The 19,074-nt window shown below is 52.3% G+C and overlaps 1 protein-coding gene across 1 annotated transcript in view; it reads left to right on the forward strand.

The window, feature by feature from the left end:
• Nucleotides 1-19,074, forward strand: part of LOC132832624 (uncharacterized) — a 35,270-nt gene that overhangs the window by 8,961 nt on the left and 7,235 nt on the right. Inside the window, exons 4-7 of the mRNA XM_060850706.1 lie at nt 845-1,155; nt 5,603-5,711; nt 9,378-9,576; nt 10,771-11,206. Coding sequence (XP_060706689.1) covers nt 893-1,155; nt 5,603-5,711; nt 9,378-9,576; nt 10,771-11,206 — 1,007 coding nt within the window. The 5' untranslated portion in view covers nt 845-892. The remainder of the gene's footprint in view (nt 1-844; nt 1,156-5,602; nt 5,712-9,377; nt 9,577-10,770; nt 11,207-19,074) is intronic.

Genomic DNA, 19,074 nt, shown 5'->3' on the forward strand with positions numbered 1-19,074 from the left:
ATCCTAGATCTTTGGGTGGCTCAATGGTTAGCACTGCCATCTCACAGCACCAGGGACCCGGGTTCGCTTCCAGCCTCAGGCAACTGTCCATGTGGAGTTCTCACATTCTCGCTGTGATCTGCGTGGGTTTCCTCTGGGTGATGTGGTTTCTTCCCACAGTCCAAACATAGGCAGGCAAGGGTGGATTGGCCATGGATATGCAGGCTAGATGGACTAACCGTGGGGAATGCAGGGTTACAGGGGGGTGGTGTGTCTGGGCAGGATGGTCTTCAGAGAGGCTGACTGGTCTGCTTCCACCACACTGTGGGCGTTCTCAACTCTGAAACTGTAGGTGGACACTTTGTAGGTGGTCCCGAGTGATTCTGCACTCCCCCCTTCAACATCAGCAGCCCCTGAGAGTGTCTGTGTTCCTGATACATGCGGAAACACCCTGGAGGCTCCTGCTGTGGGTCATGCTTCAAAAATCTGGAATGGGCCATTGGGGCTATTCAGTTAGATCACGCTGACTCCACAACGCTGGCTACCCCCAACTAACGTTTCACACACGACCATGAGCAAAAGGGCAAGTTGTTTTGAAAACCCGATCGTTTTGCTGCACACCCCTCTGCTTGCGTCTTTGGGTCGCTCGCTGCTGCTGGTTTCTGCAGGTGAATCTTCGCTGAGACTTCAGAACAAGCTGGGAGGGTTGCTCACCCCTTGCCTGTTGCCAGGGGTCCGTATCTCAGCTGTTCTGAAAACCCACTGCGATCTGACGGCAGCAGTTAAGACGTGCAATCCCTCCCACACCCACATTCTCCAGGGTTCCGGCCCCCTGACCTGTTGCCCTCTGTGTTTTTTTTCACAGGTCCCGCTCCCTGGTTGCCAGGGAGAGAGGCGGGCGGTTGGGGGACGTATGGCCATGTCCCAGACGGTGGGGTTCCGAGTGGGCGCGGAGTTCTCGTCGTACAGCGAGCTGCACCGGGAGTTCCGCCGCTACCAGAGGGACTGCGCCGTGCAGCTCTGGACCAGGCACTCGCGCACCATCGAGGCGCAGAGGCGGAGGGCGCCTAAGCGGCCCATGAACGACGCGCTGAGGTTCGCCGAGATCGACTACGCCTGCATCCACGGGGGCAAACTCTTCAGGGCGAAAGGCACCGGAAAGCGGACAAACCAGAGGTGAGGAGGGTGGTCTTTGCCTCGGGACAGGGTGGGAGGGGTCTTTGGCTGACTCCGCCTGAGTTGGTTCTCCTGCTGTCGCTCTGTAACCCCACAACCCACACCAGAGCCCCGCTGGGAGTGTATTTAACAGAGCGAGTCATCCCAGCTTGGGCTAGGTGTCCTGAAAGGGTTGCGAAAGCAGATGTAATCGGTCTCTTTCTGAAGGAACTTGAATGGCAGTTTGAAAGTCAAGAGAAAAGTTCCGGGTCATGGGGAAAATAGTTGTGCAATTTATTCTGGTTAGATTTCCTGAAACGCTGATGAAAACAGATCGCTTTCTAAGGAAACGTGGATAAGGCAAAGGTACTTAAAGTTGAAGGAAATGTTTGGGGTCACGAGGAAAGAGTCGTGCATTGGAACTAACTGGCCAGAACTATCGGAGATGCAGGTTCAATGGGCTGAATGGCCTGCTCAGCACTCTCGTGTTCTGTTAGTGAGGAGGGAGCCACCGTTCTCAGGCTTCCCTCTGTAAGCAACGTGCCCTTCCACCTCCACCCACCTGCCAACTCTCAGCCAAGCAGAACAAGCAGGGCCCAACGAGCCATTACAGACTGGCCCTAGCTGGTACGTGGCACGTTTGCCTCTGAGGCAGAAGGGGTTAAGTGTCCGCTCCAGAGATTTGGACCAAAATCCTGACTGAAGCTTCAACTCCAATGCAGTTATCGGGGAGTGCTGCTCTGTTGAAGGCGCTGTCTTTTGGGATGAGATGAGAAACAGAGGCCCCTTTGCCCTTGCAGGTGGATGGAAAACACTGTGCCATTTCAGCAAGCGAGAGAATGAGCCTTGGCCTCCTGGACCCAAGTTATCCCTTAGCCAACTTCGATGATCTGGCCTTTCCTTGCACTCCTGTTTGTGGGAGCTTCCTCTGCTTAAGTTGGTAATTTCAACACTAAACTACTGACCACACCTCAAATAAGGAATAACCACACAGTGGTGTGAGAAATCCAGAATAGGGCTGTCTAAGCTGACTCTAACTGTTAGGCTAAATTGTGTCCATGTCTGCACAGGTACTGCACTTTATGTGGCTGTGGCCTGACTGACAGACCTGGATGATGGCCACCACAGAGAGGGAAAGTCTTTGGCCTGTCAAGCCTGCTCTGGCTGTCTGCAAGATTAACTCACCTCGTCCAACTTCCTTCCTTTGTACGCCTGCAAGAAAAGTTCTCTTCAATTCTCACATCCTCTTTTAAAGACCACAATGATGTCAGCTTTAACTTCATTCTCAGGCAGTGCATTCTGAAACGTAAACACTCGCCGTGTTTTTTAAAACAAAAGATTAATCCCACGTCACCTTTGATTCTTTTGTCAGTCGTTGTACGTCTGTGCTGTCTCATTCTCAGCCCTATCCACTTTGTGCAGACCCCTGATGAATTTCAACTTCCTCTTTTGAATCTCCTCTGTCCCTTCTCTTTCTGAAGATGGACCCTAGCTTTTGCGACGTAGGCATGGGCCCCAGCTGTGCCCGCAACTTGGGCAGATACGTGGAACAGTCCCTCTTCCGCAGTTACACCGGCACCATTCCCCACCTTTTCCTCCGCTACATTGATGACTGTATCAGTGTCACCTTGTGCTCCCAGGAGGAAGTTGAACAGTTCATCAACTTCACAAACACCTTCCACCCTGACCTCATGTTCACCTGGACCAACTCAGACACCTCCCTCCGCTTCCTGGACCTCTCCATCTCCATTTCTAGTGACTGACTCAACACTGACATCTACTTGAAACCCACCAACTCCCACAGCTACCTGGACTCCAGCTCCTCCTCCTCCCACCCCCCCCCACCCCCATTAAAACTCTATCCCCTATTCCCAATTCCTCTGCCACTGCAGCATCTGCTCCCAGGAGGCCCAGTCCCACTCCAGAACATCCCAGGTGGCCTCCGATTTCAAGGACTGGAATTACCCCTCCCACGTGGTCAAAAATGCCCTCCAGCACATCTCCTTCACTTTGCACACTCTGCCCTTGAACCCCACCCCTCTGAGGGCAGAGCCCCCTTGGTCCTCACCTTCCACCTGAATAACCCCTAGTTACAGCGCATCATCCTCCGCCATTTCCACCACCTACAGTCAGACCTCACCATGAAGGATGTATTTCCCTGCACACCCCTATCTGCGTTCCACAGAGACCATTCCCTCCGCGACTCCCGCATTAGGTCCATGACCCCTACCAACCCACCCTCCACTCCCGGCATCTTCCCTTGTCACTGCACGAGGTGTAAAACCTGCGCCCACATCTCCCCCTTCACCTGCATCAAAGGCCCCAAAGGGCCCTTCCACATCCATCAGAGATTTTCCTGCACATCCAAACACCTCACCTACTGTGTCCATTGCTGTTGATGTGGGCTCATCTACATTGGGGAGACAGGACGCCAACTTGCAGAATGTTTCAGAGAACATCTCAGGGACACAAGCACTGAACAACCCCACCACTCTGTGGTTGACCACTTCACCCCACCCTCCCACACTGCCAAGGACATGCATGTCCTGGGCCTCCTCCACCATCAAATCCGAGCCACCCAACGCCGGGAGAAAGAACGCTTCATCTTCTGCCTTGGGACCCTCCAATCGCATGGCATCAATGTTGATTTCTCCAGTTACCTCATCTCCCCTTCCCCCACCTCATCCCAGATCCAACCAAAGAGCTCGACATCGCTCTTTTGACCTGTCCCACCTGTCCATCTTGCCACCTATCCACTTCACCCTCCGTTCGAACTTATCACCATCAGTTCCCCCCCCCACCCCCTCACCACACCTGCACCTACCTATCGCCTTCCTAGCTACCTTCCCTCCCAGCCACACCCCTCCTCCTATTTATCCCTCATATTCCTGATGAAGGGCTTATGCCCGAAACTTCAATTCTCCTGCTTCTTATTTGCTGTCTGACCTGCTGTACTTTTCCAGTGCCTCATGTTTCAACCATGTCACTGAAGTCATAGACTCACAGTCATAGAGTCATACAGCACAGAAACAGACCCTTCGGTCCTCCCAGTCCATACCGATCAGAATCCCAAACTAAACTAGTTCAACCTGCCTGCTCCTGGCCCATGTTCAACCAAATATTTTTCATTCATGTACTTATCCAAACATATTTTAAATATTGTAACTGTACCTGCATCCACCGCTTTCTCTGAAAGTTCATTCCACAAATGAACCACACTCTTTAAAAAAAAATTGTCCCTCACGTATTTTCTTAAATCTTTCTCCTCTCTCAGTAAAAACACGCCCTCGGTCTTGAAATCCCCCACCCGAGGGAGAAAGCTTATACTGCTCGTAAACAAAGCTTTTCACTGTACCTTGGTGCACATGACAATAAATCAATCAATCAATTAACTTATCTGTACCCCTCATGACTTTATAAACGCCTATAATATCACCCTTCAGCCTCCAGTGAAAAGAGTCCCAGCCGGTCCTTATAACTCAAGCAGTCTGTTCCTGACAACATCCTGGTAAATCCTGTCTGAACCCTTTCCAGTCTTTCATGCTGGCCTTCATAACAAGAGGCATTGAGTATAGAAGCAAAGAGGTCCTTCTGCAGCTGTACAGGGCCCTGGTGAGACCATACCTGGACTATTGTGCACAGTTTTAGTCTCCAAATTTGAGGAAAGTCATTCTGGCTATTGAGGGAGTGCAGCGTAGGTTCACGAGGTCAATTCCCAGAATGGTGGGGCTATCTTACACTGAAAGATTGGAGTGACTGGGCTTGTATACCCTTGAGTTTAGAAGGCTGAGAGGGGATCTGATTGAAACGTATAAGATTATTAAAGGATTGGACACTCTGGAGGCAGGAAACATGTTTCCGCTGATGGGTGAGTCCTGAACCAGAGGACACAGTTTAAAAATAAGGGGTAGGCCACTTAGAACAGAGTTGAGGAGAAATCTCTTCATCCAGAGAGTGGTGGCTGTGTGGAATGCTCTGCCCCAGAGGGTAGTGGAGGCCAAATCTCTGGATCCTTTCAAGAAAGAGTTGGATAGAGCTCTCGAGGATAATGAGATCAAGGGTTATGGGGATAAGGCAGGAACAGGATACTGATTGAGGAATGATCAGCCATGATCATAATAAATGGTGGTGCTGGCTCGAAGGGCAGAATGGCCTACTCCTGCACCTATTGTCTATTTCATCACCTGGAATCTTATCTGAGTTCACACACATCGGCACTTCTGAACCTCATGCCCACCCAGAGTCTGTTCGTTCAAGACAAAATTTGAACAAAACAAAAGCTTACAAGTTCAGATCAGAAACACTCAGACCAGCAGTTCCTGAGCATTCCACGTTGTTGTTCAGTTTTTGGGTCTCTTGAAGGCTGTAAACAGGAATTTAATCATCTTTCTATCGCACCGTGCGAAAAGAGAGTCAAAAGCCAGTCTCCCTGTAGCTCCTGACACCATGCTGCATTTGTCTGTTGCAGAACCAACAAGACCAAGTGTCCCTGCGTTATCAAAGTTCGCCTCTCTCCAGATGGAGACAAGTTTGTGGTGAAAGAGATGATCGAATCACATAACCATACAGTACAAGAGGTAAGTAAAACCAGCGGACAGATTTCCCACTGGTGTGGAAATCCTGACACCAACACTGATGCACATTCAGTCACTCCCTTCTGTTCATTCTCTGTCTGGTTTGTGACTCTCTCTCTCTCTCTCTCTCTCTCTCTCCCCAAGTTAGGGCCATTTCGAAAAGTTACACAAGATTGGGGACTTTATAAATTGAGAAAGCATACAAAAACAACTAGGATGTGGAGGTGCTGCTGTTGGATTGGGGTGGACATAGTTAAAAATCACAGAATACCAGGTTATAGTCCAACAGGTTTATTTGGAAGCTTTGGAATACTGCTCCTTTAACAGGTAGCTAGTCAGGTAGGATCATAGGACACAGAATTTATGGTAAAAGATCGAAGTGTCAGACAACTGATGCAATGTATTGAACAAACCTAGATTGTTATTAGGTCTTTAATCACTTAGAATGGATTGCAGAATTTGATTCATTAATATGTAAATCTACATAATTTACATATTAATGATTTCAAACCTACATCCCCATTCTAAGTGATTAAAGACTTAACAGAAATCTAGGTTTGTTCAACACATCACATCAATTGTATGACACTTTGATCTTTTACTATAAATTCTGTGTCCTATGATCCTACCCGACTAGCTACCTGATAAAGGAGCAGCACTCCAAAGGTTAGTGCTTCCAAATAAACCTGTTGGACTATAACCTGGTGTTGACAAACAATTGAGTTCTATTAAATGGTTAACTATTCTGGCATTAGCTGAAATATTATGTGTAAAAATGGAAAAAAAACTGCTGTTGCTGTAAATCAGAAACAAAAACAGAAATTACTGGGAAAGTTTGGCAGGTCTAGCAGCATCTGTGGAGAGAAATCAATGTTTCGGGTTGAGTGACTCTTCCTCAGAACGGGAATGTTATGTTTGATCCTGGGCACTAAGAGAGATAACCATGAACATATAGTGGACACAGAAGAGGCTGATTGGAATGGCACCAGAGATGAAGGACTTTATAAAATCCCTACCACGTAGAAGCAGGCCATTCAGTCCATCGAGTCCAAACTGACCCTCTGAAGAGCATTCCACCTGAACCCACCTCCCCATAACCCACATTAGGCTCATCCACCGAACCTGCACATCTTTGGGCTGTGGGAGGAAACCGGAGCCAACCCACGCAGACATGGGGAGAACGTATAAACTCCTCCCAGAGAGTCGCCCGAAGCTGGAATTGAACCCTGGCGATGTGAGGCAGCAGAGCTAACCACTGAGCCACTGTGCCGCCGTAACTGTAGTCAAGAAGACAGGTTAGGGAAGAACCACAGATGGAGGCCATTCAGTCCTTCGTGACTGTGTTTGCTCTCTGCGAGAGCAACTCAGTCCTACAACTCCCCCAACTCATCCCTTTTTGGAGGTAATAATTTAGTCTGCCTGGGTCACATTCTCGGGCAGTGCATTCGAGATGTTAACACCTCACTGTGTGAAAGTATTGCCTCATGTCACCATCGCTTCTTTTGCCGATCACCTCAAACCAGCTTCCTCTGATTCCTGATCCTCCCACCAGCATCATTTATTCTACCGAGGCCCTTCATCATGGTTTTGAGCATCCTGAATGAATCGCCTCTCAATCGGCTGGTGTCATTCTCCTCAGCAGAGAAAAATTGAGGAGATTTTGATAGAAGTCATAAAAACTCTGAACAGTTTTAATTAGAGGGATATTTGTTTGCAATAACTGAAGAGTGGGTAACCAGAGGCAAGGGATTCAACCAACGGGGGAGACAGGAATTATTTTTGCCCAGCGAGTTGTTACGGGCTGAGAAAGCACCACTGGACAGGTGCTGGGATCGGATTCAGTTCCCCAGTTCAGAAGAGAATTGGAGAAACACTTGAAGGTAGAGATTTGAAGGGTTTCCGAGAAAGAGCAAGAGAGCTGTGGCAGGCAGGTGGGCCGAATGGCCTGCTTCCGCATTGGACCGTTCTCTGAATATGCGAAGTCTGCAGTGTGGAGTCAGACCACCTCTTGTTTCAGTGCTAGATCAGGTTTTCAACTTGAAGATGCTGTCGCATTGAGCACTGGGCTGCTTGCAGCTGAGGCTAGTGCTCCCCAGCGAGCTGGTGGGGTCGGTCAAACTTTGAGCTTTGCCGTTACTGGTTGAGAGCAGTTTCATCCCAGATGTGGATGTGGAGAACAATGACCGAGAGAGGCAAATAGAGAGCTCCTTGAAGGTGGAGTCACAGGTAGAGAGGATAGTCAAGGAATCATTTATTGGTCAGAGTTTAAAATCACACAACACCAGGTTATAGTCCAACCGGTTTATTTGGAAGCACTAGCATTCGGAGCGCTGCTCCTTCATCAGGTGGTTGTGGAGAATAAGATCATAAGACACAGAATTTATAGCAAAAGTTTACAGTGTGGTGGAATTGAAATAATACATTGAAAAAGGCCTTGATTGTTTGTTAACTCTCTCATCTTTTAGAATGACCAGCATAGTGTAGGGGTTAGGTGCCATGTTGTGGTTGTACAGAGCTGAAAATGTGTTGCTGGAAAAGCGCAGCAGGTCAGGCAGCATCCAAAGAGCAGGCGAATCGACGTTTCGGGCATGAGCCCTTCTTCAGGACTCATGCCCGAAATGTCGATTCGCCTGTTCCTTCGATGCTGCCTGACCTGCTGCGCTTTTCCAGCAACACATTTTCAGCTCTGATCTCCAGCATCTGCAGTCCTCACTTTCTCCTCTGTGTTTATACAGGACACTATTGGAGTACTGCGTTCAGTTCTGGTCTCCCAGCGAGAGGAAAGATGTTAAACTTGAAAGCGTTCAGAAAAAATAGACAACAATGTTGCTGGGGTCGGAGGGTTTAAGATGTAGGGAGAGGCTGAATAGGGTGGGGCTATTTTCCCTGGAGCGTCTGAATTGAGGGGTGACCTTGCAGAGATTAAAAGGTCATGAGGGGACATGGGTTCGGCGACTAACCAAGGTTTTCTATTCCAGGGAAGATAAATCCAAAACCACAGGGCGTAGGTGTAAGGTGATAGGGGAAAGATATAAAAGGGACCCAAGAGGCAACTCTTTCACACAGAGGCTAGTGTGTGTATGGAATGAACTGCCGAAGTAGGTGATGGAGGCTGGTACAATTCCAACATTTTAAAGGCATCAGGATGAATATAAAAATAGGAAGGGTTTACAATGATATGGGTCAAACACTGTCAGGACGACGTTAATTAAGGATATCTGGTCAACATGGACGAATTGGACTGAAGGCTCTGTCTACGTGCTGTACATCTCTATGACTCCAGGTGCAGTCACAAGTTCTTTGGGAGGTTTCGGACGTGCAGTTACTGACACACACACAGGGGAGTCTCGGACATGCAGTTACTGACACACGGGGGGGTCTCGGACGTGCAGTAACTGACATACACACAGGGGGGTCTCGGACATGCAGTTACTAACACACGGGGGGGGTCTCAGACGTGCAGTTACTGACACACACACACACACAGGGGGGTCCTGGACGTGCAGTTACTGACACACACACAGGGGGGGTCTCGGACGTGCCGTTACTGACACACACACACACAATGGCTTTCTGCTGCATAATATTCCTGTGGCATTTATTATATCCAACAGATACAGGCATTGTTTTTGGAATATTAACATAATGTCAACTCCCCCTGACTTTCAGACTGAGCGGGAACGCTTCCCACGACAGAGACGGTTTGACAGTGCCGTCCAGAGGAGTAGGGCCGATATTAAGGAGAACGTGGGGCTTGCAGCACAGCAGGGAATTCACCGGGAGGATCCCTGCAGAGACAAGGGGAGCCCGTGCAAGACAGTCCGGACAGACCTGGAGAAGATGGTGCCTCCACTGGCAGCTGTCAAGGGTAGGTGACAAAGTGCATTTTGCTCACACCCCATCGCTGATCCACACTATCGCAACCCAGGGACCGCACAGTGTCCCAGGGTCAGCATCCTGCTCCCTCACTGTCCCAGGGACAGCATCCTGCTCCCTCACTGTCCCAGGGACAGCCCCCTGCTCCCTCACTGTCCCAGGGACAGCACCCTGCTCCCTCACTGTCCCAGGGACTGCACCCTGCACCCTCACTGCTGCCACACTGTCCCAGGGACAGCACCCTGCTCCCTCACTGTCTCAGGGACAGCACCTTGCTCCCTCACTGCTGCCACACTGTCCCAGGGACAGCACCCTGCACCCTCACTGCTGCCACACTGTCCCAGGGACAGCCCCTTGCTCCCTCACTGTCCCAGGGACAGCACCCTGCTCCCTCACTGTCCCAGGGACAGCACCCTGCTCCCTCACTGTCCTAGGGACAGCCCCCTGCTCCCTCACTGCTCCCTCACTGTCCCAGGGACAGCCCCCTGCTCCCTCCCTGTCCCACAGTGTCCCAGGGACAGCCCCCTGCTCCTTCACTGTCCCAGGGACAGCCCCCTGCTCCCTCACTGTCCCAGGGTCACATCCTGCTCCCTCACTGTCCCAGGGACAGCACCCTGCTCTCTCACTGTCCCAGGGACAGCCCCCTGCTCCCTCACTGTCCCAGGGACAGCCCCCTGCTCCCTCACTGCTCCCACATTGTCCCAGAGACAGCATCCTGCTCCCTCACCGCTCCCACACTGTCCCAGGGATAGCACCCTGCTCCCTCACTGCATCCACACTGTCCCAGGGATAGCACCCTGCTCCCTCATTGCACCCACACTGTCCTAGGGACAGCACCCTGCTCCCTCTCTGCTCCCTCACTGTCCCAGGGACAGTACCCTGCTCCCTCACTGTCCCAGGGACAGCACCCTGCACCCTCACTGTCCCAGGGACAGCATCCTGCTCCCTCCCAGCCCAGGCACACCATACCACTGCAGCACCATCTGTCAGTTCATTTCGCACCCTTCATATCTGCCCTTATATGACAGTATTGATGTAGAAATGGCGTCCGTAGTTAGGTAGCTGTGCCGGACAGTGTATGCGATTGTATCGATGGGCTGAGCAGCCCGCTGCCTCTCTTGTTGGATTGGCTATCCTGTGCTTCCTTCCTGGTGCCTGACGTTGCGGACTGTGCTGTGTGTTCCAGATGCCACGGTGGTGGTGGTGGTCAGCAAGGCCAACGTGCTGCAGGCCATCTACTTCCAGGACCACATCATGAAGCAGACATTCGAGAGGTTCCCGGAGGTGCTGCTCATGGACGTCACCTACAAGTGGGATACTCTGCGGCTGCCAACCTTCCTGCTGCTGGTGATCGATGGCGATGGCGAGAGCGAGCTGGTGTGCATGTGGTTTGTCCAGAGCGAGGAGCGCGAGACCATCAAGCAGCTGCTGCACATCTTCAAGCAGAAGAACCCGGCAGCAGAGAGGATCCAGACGGTCATGTGCAGCGGAAAGTCCAACCAGGGCGAGGTCATCTCGGAGGTGCTCCCACACAGCAAGCCCATCACCTGCCTCTTCCACACCCTGCGGACCTTCCAGACAGACATCACCACTGACAAGCTGCAAGTGACAGTCGGACAGCGGTGAGTACTGATGCTCCGCTCCTTTCCCGGGATACGCCTTTATCCCATGTAGTTCTGTCAGCAGGTGTAGTCCTGTCAGTGGGTGTAGTTCCGTCAGTGGGTGTATTCCTGTCAGTGGGTGTATTCCTGTCAGCGGGTGTATTCCTGTCAGCGGGTGTAGTCCTGTCAGCGGGTGTAGTCCTGTCAGCGGGTGTAGTTCCGTCAGTGGGTGTAGTCCTGTCAGTGGGTGTAGTTCCGTCAGTGGGTGTATTCCTGTCAGTGGGTGTATTCCTGTCAGTGGGTGTAGTTCTGTCAGTGGGTGTATTCCTGTCAGCGGGTGTAGTCCTGTCAGCGGGTGTAGTCCTGTCAGCGGGTGTAGTCCTGTCAGTGGGTGTAGTCCTGTCAGTGGGTGTAGTTCCGTCAGTGGGTGTATTCCTGTCAGCGGGTGTAGTCCTGTCAGCGGGTGTAGTTCCGTCAGTGGGTGTAGTCCTGTCAGTGGGTGTAGTCCTGTCAGTGGGTGTAGTTCTGTCAGTGGGTGTATTCCTGTCAGCGGGTGTAGTCCTGTCAGCGGGTGTAGTCCTGTCAGTGGGTGTAGTTCCGTCAGTGGGTGTAGTCCTGTCAGTGGGTGTAGTCCTGTCAGTGGGTGTAGTCCTGTCAGCGGGTGTAGTCCTGTCAGCGGGTGTAGTCCTGTCAGTGGGTGTAGTTCCGTCAGTGGGTGTAGTCCTGTCAGTGGGTGTAGTTCCGTCAGTGGGTGTAGTCCTGTCAGTGGGTGTAGTCCTGTCAGTGGGTGTAGTCCTGTCAGCGGGTGTAGTCCTGTCAGCGGGTGTAGTCCTGTCAGTGGGTGTAGTTCCGTCAGTGGGTGTAGTCCTGTCAGTGGGTGTAGTTCCGTCAGTGGGTGTAGTCCTGTCAGTGGGTGTAGTCCTGTCAGTGGGTGTAGTCCTGTCAGCGGGTGTAGTTCTGTCAGCAGATGTAGTCCTGTCAGCGGGTGTAGTCCTGTCAGCGGGTGTAGTCCTGTCAGTGGGTGTAGTCCTGTCAGTGGGTGTAGTCCTGTCAGTGGGTGTAGTTCCGTCAGTGGGTGTAGTTCCGTCAGTGGGTGTAGTCCTATCTGTGGGTGTAGTCCTGTCAGCGGGTGTAGTTCTGTCAGCAGATGTAGTCCTGTCAGCGGGTGTAGTCCTGTCAGCGGGTGTAGTCCTGTCAGTGGGTGTAGTCCTGTCAGTGGGTGTAGTCCTGTCAGTGGGTGTATTCCTGTCAGTGGGTGTATTCCTGTCAGCGGGTGTAGTCCTGTCAGTGGGTGTAGTTCCGTCAGTGGGTGTAGTCCTATCTGTGGGTGTATTCCTGTCAGTGGGTGTAGTCCTGTCAGTGGGTGTAGTCCTGTCAGCGGGTGTAGTTCTGTCAGCGGGTGTAGTTCTGTCAGTGGGTGTAGTTCTGTCAGCAGATGTAGTTCTGTCAGCAGATGTAGTCCTGTCAGCGGGTGTAGTTCTGTCAGCGGGTGTAGTTCTGTCAGCGGGTGTAGTCCTGTCAGTGGGTGTATTCCTGTCAGTGGGTGTATTCCTGTCAGCGGGTGTAGTCCCGTCAGCGGGTGTATTCCCGTCAGCGGGTGTAGTCCCGTCAGCGGGTGTAGTCCCGTCAGCGGGTGTAGTCCCGTCAGCGAGTGTAGTCCCGTCAGCGGGTGTAGTCCTGTCAGCGGGTGTAGTTCTGTCAGCGGGTGTATTCCTGTCAGTGGGTGTATTCCTGTCAGTGGGTGTATTCCTGTCAGCGGGTGTAGTCCCGTCAGCGGGTGTATTCCCGTCAGCGGGTGTAGTCCCGTCAGCGGGTGTAGTCCCGTCAGCGGGTGTAGTCCCGTCAGCGAGTGTAGTCCCGTCAGCGGGTGTAGTCCCGTCAGCGGGTGTAGTCCCGTCAGCGGGTGTAGTCCCGTCAGCGAGTGTAGTCCCGTCAGCGGGTGTAGTCCCGTCAGCGGGTGTAGTTCTGTCAGCGGGTGTAGTTCTGTCAGCGGGTGTAGTCCTGTCAGTGGGTGTATTCCTGTCAGTGGGTGTATTCCTGTCAGTGGGTGTATTCCTGTCAGCGGGTGTAGTCCCGTCAGCGGGTGTATTCCTGTCAGCGGGTGTAGTCCCGTCAGCGGGTGTAGTCCCGTCAGCGGGTGTAGTCCCGTCAGCGAGTGTAGTCCCGTCAGCGGGTGTAGTCCTGTCAGCGGGTGTAGTCCTGTCAGCGGGTGTAGTTCTGTCAGCGGGTGTATTCCTGTCAGTGGGTGTATTCCTGTCAGTGGGTGTATTCCTGTCAGCGGGTGTAGTCCCGTCAGCGGGTGTAGTCCCGTCAGCGGGTGTATTCCCGTCAGCGGGTGTAGTCCCGTCAGCGGGTGTAGTCCCGTCAGCGGGTGTAGTCCCGTCAGCGAGTGTAGTCCCGTCAGCGGGTGTAGTCCCGTCAGCGGGTGTAGTCCCGTCAGCGGGTGTAGTCCCGTCAGCGAGTGTAGTCCCGTCAGCGGGTGTAGTCCCGTCAGCGGGTGTAGTTCTGTCAGCGGGTGTAGTTCTGTCAGCGGGTGTAGTCCTGTCAGTGGGTGTATTCCTGTCAGTGGGTGTATTCCTGTCAGCGGGTGTAGTCCCGTCAGCGGGTGTATTCCTGTCAGCGGGTGTAGTCCCGTCAGCGGGTGTAGTCCCGTCAGCGGGTGTAGTCCCGTCAGCGGGTGTAGTCCCGTCAGTGGGTGTATTCCTGTCAGTGGGTGTATTCCTGTCAGTGGGTGTAGTTCTGTCAGCGGGTGTAGTCCTGTCAGCGGGTGTAGTTCCGTCAGTGGGTGTAGTTCTGTCAGCGGGTGTAGTTCTGTCAGCGGGTGTAGTCCTGTCAGTGGGTGTATTCCTGTCAGCGGGTGTAGTCCTGTCAGCGGGTGTAGTCCTGTCAGCGGGTGTAGTCCTGTCAGCGGGTGTAGTTCTGTCAGCGGGTGTAGTCCTGTCAGCGGGTGTATTCCTGTCAGCGGGTGTATTCCTGTCAGTGGGTGTATTCCTGTCAGCGGGTGTAGTCCCGTCAGCGGGTGTATTCCCGTCAGCGGGTGTAGTCCCGTCAGCGGGTGTAGTCCCGTCAGCGGGTGTAGTCCCGTCAGCGGGTGTAGTCCCGTCAGCGGGTGTAGTCCCGTCAGCGGGTGTAGTTCTGTCAGTGGGTGTAGTTCCGTCAGTGGGTGTAGTTCTGTCAGCGGGTGTAGTTCTGTCAGCGGGTGTAGTCCTGTCAGCGGGTGTATTCCGGTCAGCGGGTGTACTCCTGTCAGCGGGTGTAGTCCCGTCAGCGGGTGTAGTCCCGTCAGCGGGTGTAGTCCCGTCAGCGAGTGTAGTCCCGTCAGCGGGTGTAGTCCCGTCAGCGGGTGTAGTCCCGTCAGCGGGTGTAGTCCCGTCAGTGGGTGTAGTCCCGTCAGCGGGTGTAGTCCTGTCAGTGGGTGTAGTTCTGTCAGTGGGTGTAGTTCCGTCAGTGGGTGTAGTTCCGTCAGTGGGTGTAGTCCTATCTGTGGGTGTATTCCTGTCAGTGGGTGTAGTCCTGTCAGCGGGTGTAGTTCCGTCAGTGGGTGTAGTCCTGTCAGTGGGTGTAGTTCTGTCAGCGGGTGTAGTTCTGTCAGCAGATGTAGTCCTGTCAGCGGGTGTAGTTCTGTCAGTGGGTGTAGTTCTGTCAGCGGGTGTAGTTCTGTCAGCAGATGTAGTCCTGTCAGCGGGTGTAGTTCTGTCAGTGGGTGTAGTCCTGTCAGTGGGTGTATTCCTGTCAGTGGGTGTATTCCTGTCAGTGGGTGTATTCCTGTCAGCGGGTGTAGTCCCGTCAGCGGGTGTAGTCCCGTCAGCGGGTGTAGTTCTGTCAGCGGGTGTAGTCCCGTCAGCGGGTGTAGTCCCGTCAGCGAGTGTAGTCCCGTCAGCGGGTGTAGTCCCGTCAGTGGGTGTAGTCCCGTCAGCGGGTGTAGTCCCGTCAGTGGGTGTAGTCCCGTCAGTGGGTGTAGTTCTGTCAGTGGGTGTAGTTCCGTCAGTGGGTGTAGTTCCGTCAGTGGGTGTAGTCCTATCTGTGGGTGTATTCCTGTCAGTGGGTGTAGTCCTGTCAGCGGGTGTAGTTCTGTCAGTGGGTGTAGTTCTGTCAGTGGGTGTAGTTCTGTCAGCGGGTGTAGTTCTGTCAGCAGATGTAGTCCTGTCAGCGGGTGTAGTTCTGTCAGTGGGTGTAATTCTGTCAGCGGGTGTAGTTCTGTCAGCAGATGTAGTCCTGTCAGCGGGTGTAGTTCTGTCAGTGGGTGTATTCCTGTCAGTGGGTGTAGTCCTGTCAGTGGGTGTATTCCTGTCAGTGGGTGTAGTCCCGTCAGCGGGTGTAGTCCCGTCAGCGGGTGTAGTCCTATCTGTGGGTGTATTCCTGTCAGCGGGTGTAGTCCTGTCAGCGGGTGTAGTTCTGTCAGCGGGTGTAGTCCCGTCAGCGGGTGTAGTCCCGTCAGCGGGTGTAGTTCCGTCAGCGGGTGTAGTCCCGTCAGCGGGTGTAGTCCCGTCAGCGGGTGTAGTCCTGTCAGCGGGTGTAGTCCTGTCAGTGGGTGTAGTTCCGTCAGTGGGTGTAGTCCTGTCTGTGGGTGTATTCCTGTCAGTGGGTGTAGTTCTGTCAGCGGGTGTAGTTCTGTCAGCGGGTGTAGTTCTGTCAGCGGGTGTAGTCCTGTCAGCGGGTGTAGTTCTGTCAGCGGGTGTAGTCCTATCTGTGGGTGTATTCCTGTCAGTGGGTGTAGTCCTGTCAGCGGGTGTAGTTCTGTCAGCGGGTGTAGTCCTGTCAGCGGGTGTAGTCCCGTCAGCGGGTGTAGTTCCGTCAGCGGGTGTAGTTCCGTCAGCGGGTGTAGTTCCGTCAGCGGGTGTAGTCCTGTCAGTGGGTGTAGTTCTGTCAGTGGGTGTAGTTCCGTCAGCGGGTGTAGTTCCGTCAGCGGGTGTAGTCCTGTCAGTGGGTGTAGTCCTGTCAGTGGGTGTAGTTCTGTCAGTGGGTGTAGTTCTGTCAGTGGGTGTAGTCCTATCTGTGGGTGTATTCCTGTCAGCGGGTGTAGTCCTGTCAGCGGGTGTAGTCCTGTCAGCGGGTGTAGTTCTGTCAGCGGGTGTAGTCCTGTCAGCGGGTGTAGTTCTGTCAGCGGGTGTAGTCCTGTCAGCGGGTGTAGTCCTGTCAGCGGGTGTAGTCCTGTCAGCGGGTGTAGTCCTGTCAGCGGGTGTAGTTCTGTCAGCGGGTGTAGTCCTGTCAGCGGGTGTAGTCCTGTCAGCGGGTGTAGTCCTGTCAGCGGGTGTAGTCCCGTCAGCGGGTGTAGTCCTGTCAGCGGGTGTGTTCCTGTCAGCGAGTGTCGTTCTGTCAGCGGGTATATTCCTGTCAGCGGGTGGAGTCCTGAGGCAGAGGCAACCCAGCCCTCACATCCCACTTTTACCCCTCATCTTCCCTCTGCCCTTCCCAAAATCCTATTTATCTATTTATCAATTACAATACCCAAGGTACTATTTTTCTTAATGCTTCTGACATTCAATGTCTCTACCTCCCTCTGATTCTCCAGTTCCATTGATACACACACACACACACACACACACACACACACACGGACTACACCTGCATCAATGAAAATGTCAGCCTGTGCATTTGTTGGTAACTGAATCTCATATTGATTTCTGTGTCATCTTTGTGGAATTTTCTGCTTTGCTTTTTTTTTAAATGTGTTTATCGGGTGTGGTCAGGATGTATTGCCCCATCCCTAATGGCTCTGGAGAAGGGGATTGTCCGCCATATTTGTGAGTTTTTACATGGCGAGGAGAGTAGGTGAGCCACAGTGTTGCCAGAAAGGGACTTCCAGGATTTTGACGCAATAACCGTGAAGGAGCATCGGAATAGTTCCAAGTCAGGATGGCGTGTGGTTTGAAGGGGAAACTTGCAGTTACTGATGGCATTCCCATGTAACCGCTTGGTGTTTGAAGCCAGAGCTTTGGAAGGTACTCTCGGAAGAATCATGCTGGGTTGCCGCAGTGCATCTTGTAGACGATGGGCGTTGTGTGCCCTCTGTGCATCAGGGACGAGAGGACAGAGTGCCAAAAGTAATGGATTTGGGGTCAGTAAAGCAAGCTGCTTTGCCCTGGATGGTGCCACCCTTCTTGAGTGTTGTTGGAGCTGCACTTGTCCAGACTAGTATTCCATCGCAGCCCTGACACACGTCTTGTGGTGGTCAGGGATTCCTGACATAGAAGTTACCTGCCACAGAATCCCTAACCTCTGACCTGCTCTTGAACTTTATGAGGCTGATGCAGTTCAGGTTTCAGTCAAAGGTAACATAAAGTGTTAATATAGATATTAGATGTATAGACTCCCTACAGTGTGGAAACAGGCCCTTTGGCCCAACAAGTCCACACCGACCCTCCGGAGAGTAACCCACCAATACACCTAACCAACACATCACTATTGGCAGTTTAGCATGGCCAATTTACCTGACCTGCACATGTTTAGATTGTGGGAGGAAACCAGAGTACCCGGAGGAAACCCATGCAGACACGGGGAGAAAGTGCAAACTTCACACAGACAGTTGCCCGAGACAGGAATCGAACCAAGGTCCCTGGTGCTATGAGGCAACAGTGCTAACCACTGAGCCCCCCATGCTGCCCCGTGAGGGATGTAGCTATGGTAATGCCATGGGGTATCAAGGGTCAATGGTTAGATGCTGTATTGTTGGAGGTGGTCATGAGCAGGCAACTGTGCAGCACAATGTTTGTTACATTATCAGGACCAAGCCAAATGTAGTCCTGGGAGAAAGTGGGGAACTGCAGATGCTGGAGATCAGCATCAAGAGTGTGGTGCTGGGAAAGCACAGCAGGTCAGGCAGAATCCAAGGAGCAGGAATTCCTGATGAAGGGCTTATGCTCCTCGGATGCTGCCTGACTGGCTGTGCTTTTCCAACACCACACTCTCGAAAGACAATAGACAACAGGTGCAGGAGTAAGCCATTCGGCCCTTCAAGCTAGCACCACCATTTACTATGATCATGGCTGATCATTCCTCATTCAGTGTCCTGTTCCTGCCTTATCCCCATAACCCTTGATTCTACTATCCTTAAGAACTCTATCCAACTCTCTCTTGAAAGTATCCAGAGACTGGACCTCCACTTCCTTCTGGGGCAGAGCGTTCCATACACCCACCACTCTCTGGGTGAGGAAGTTTCTCCTCATCTCTGTTCTAAATGGCCTACCCTTATTTTTAAGCTGTGTCCTCTGGTTCGGGACTCACCCATCAGCGGAAACATGCTTCCTGCCTCCAGAGTGTCCAATCCTTCAATAATCTTATATGCCTCAATCAGATCCCCCTCATCCTTCTAAACTCAAGTGTACACAAGCCCAGTCGCTCCAATCTTTCAACATATGATCGTCACGCCATTCCGGGAATTGACCTTGTGAACCTATGCTGCACTCCCTCAATAGCCAGAATGACGTTCCTCAAATTTGGAGACCAGAACTGCACACAATACTCCAGGTGCGGTCTCACCAGGGCCCTGTACAGCTGCAGAAGGACCTCTTGGCTCCAATACTCACTTCCTCTTGTTATGGGGGCCAGCATACATTAGCTTTCTTCACTGCCTGCTGTACCTGCATGCTTAATTTCATTGACCAATGTACAAGAACACCTAGATCTCATTGTACTGTCTCTTTACCTAACTTGACTCCATTTAGATAGTAATCTGCCTTCCTGTTCTTGCCACCAAGGTGGATATCCACACATTTATCCACATTAAACTGCATCTGCCATGCATCCACCCACTTACCGAGCCTGTCCAAGTCGCCCTGTATTCTCCTAACATCCTCCTCACATTTTACCCTCTCACTCAGTTTTGTGTCATCAGCAAATTTGCTAATATTACGTTTAATGCCTTCATTTATATCATTAATGTATATTGT

This window comes from Hemiscyllium ocellatum, chromosome 35, assembly GCF_020745735.1.
Source record: "Hemiscyllium ocellatum isolate sHemOce1 chromosome 35, sHemOce1.pat.X.cur, whole genome shotgun sequence".
NCBI classification, from domain to species: Eukaryota; Metazoa; Chordata; class Chondrichthyes; order Orectolobiformes; family Hemiscylliidae; genus Hemiscyllium; species Hemiscyllium ocellatum.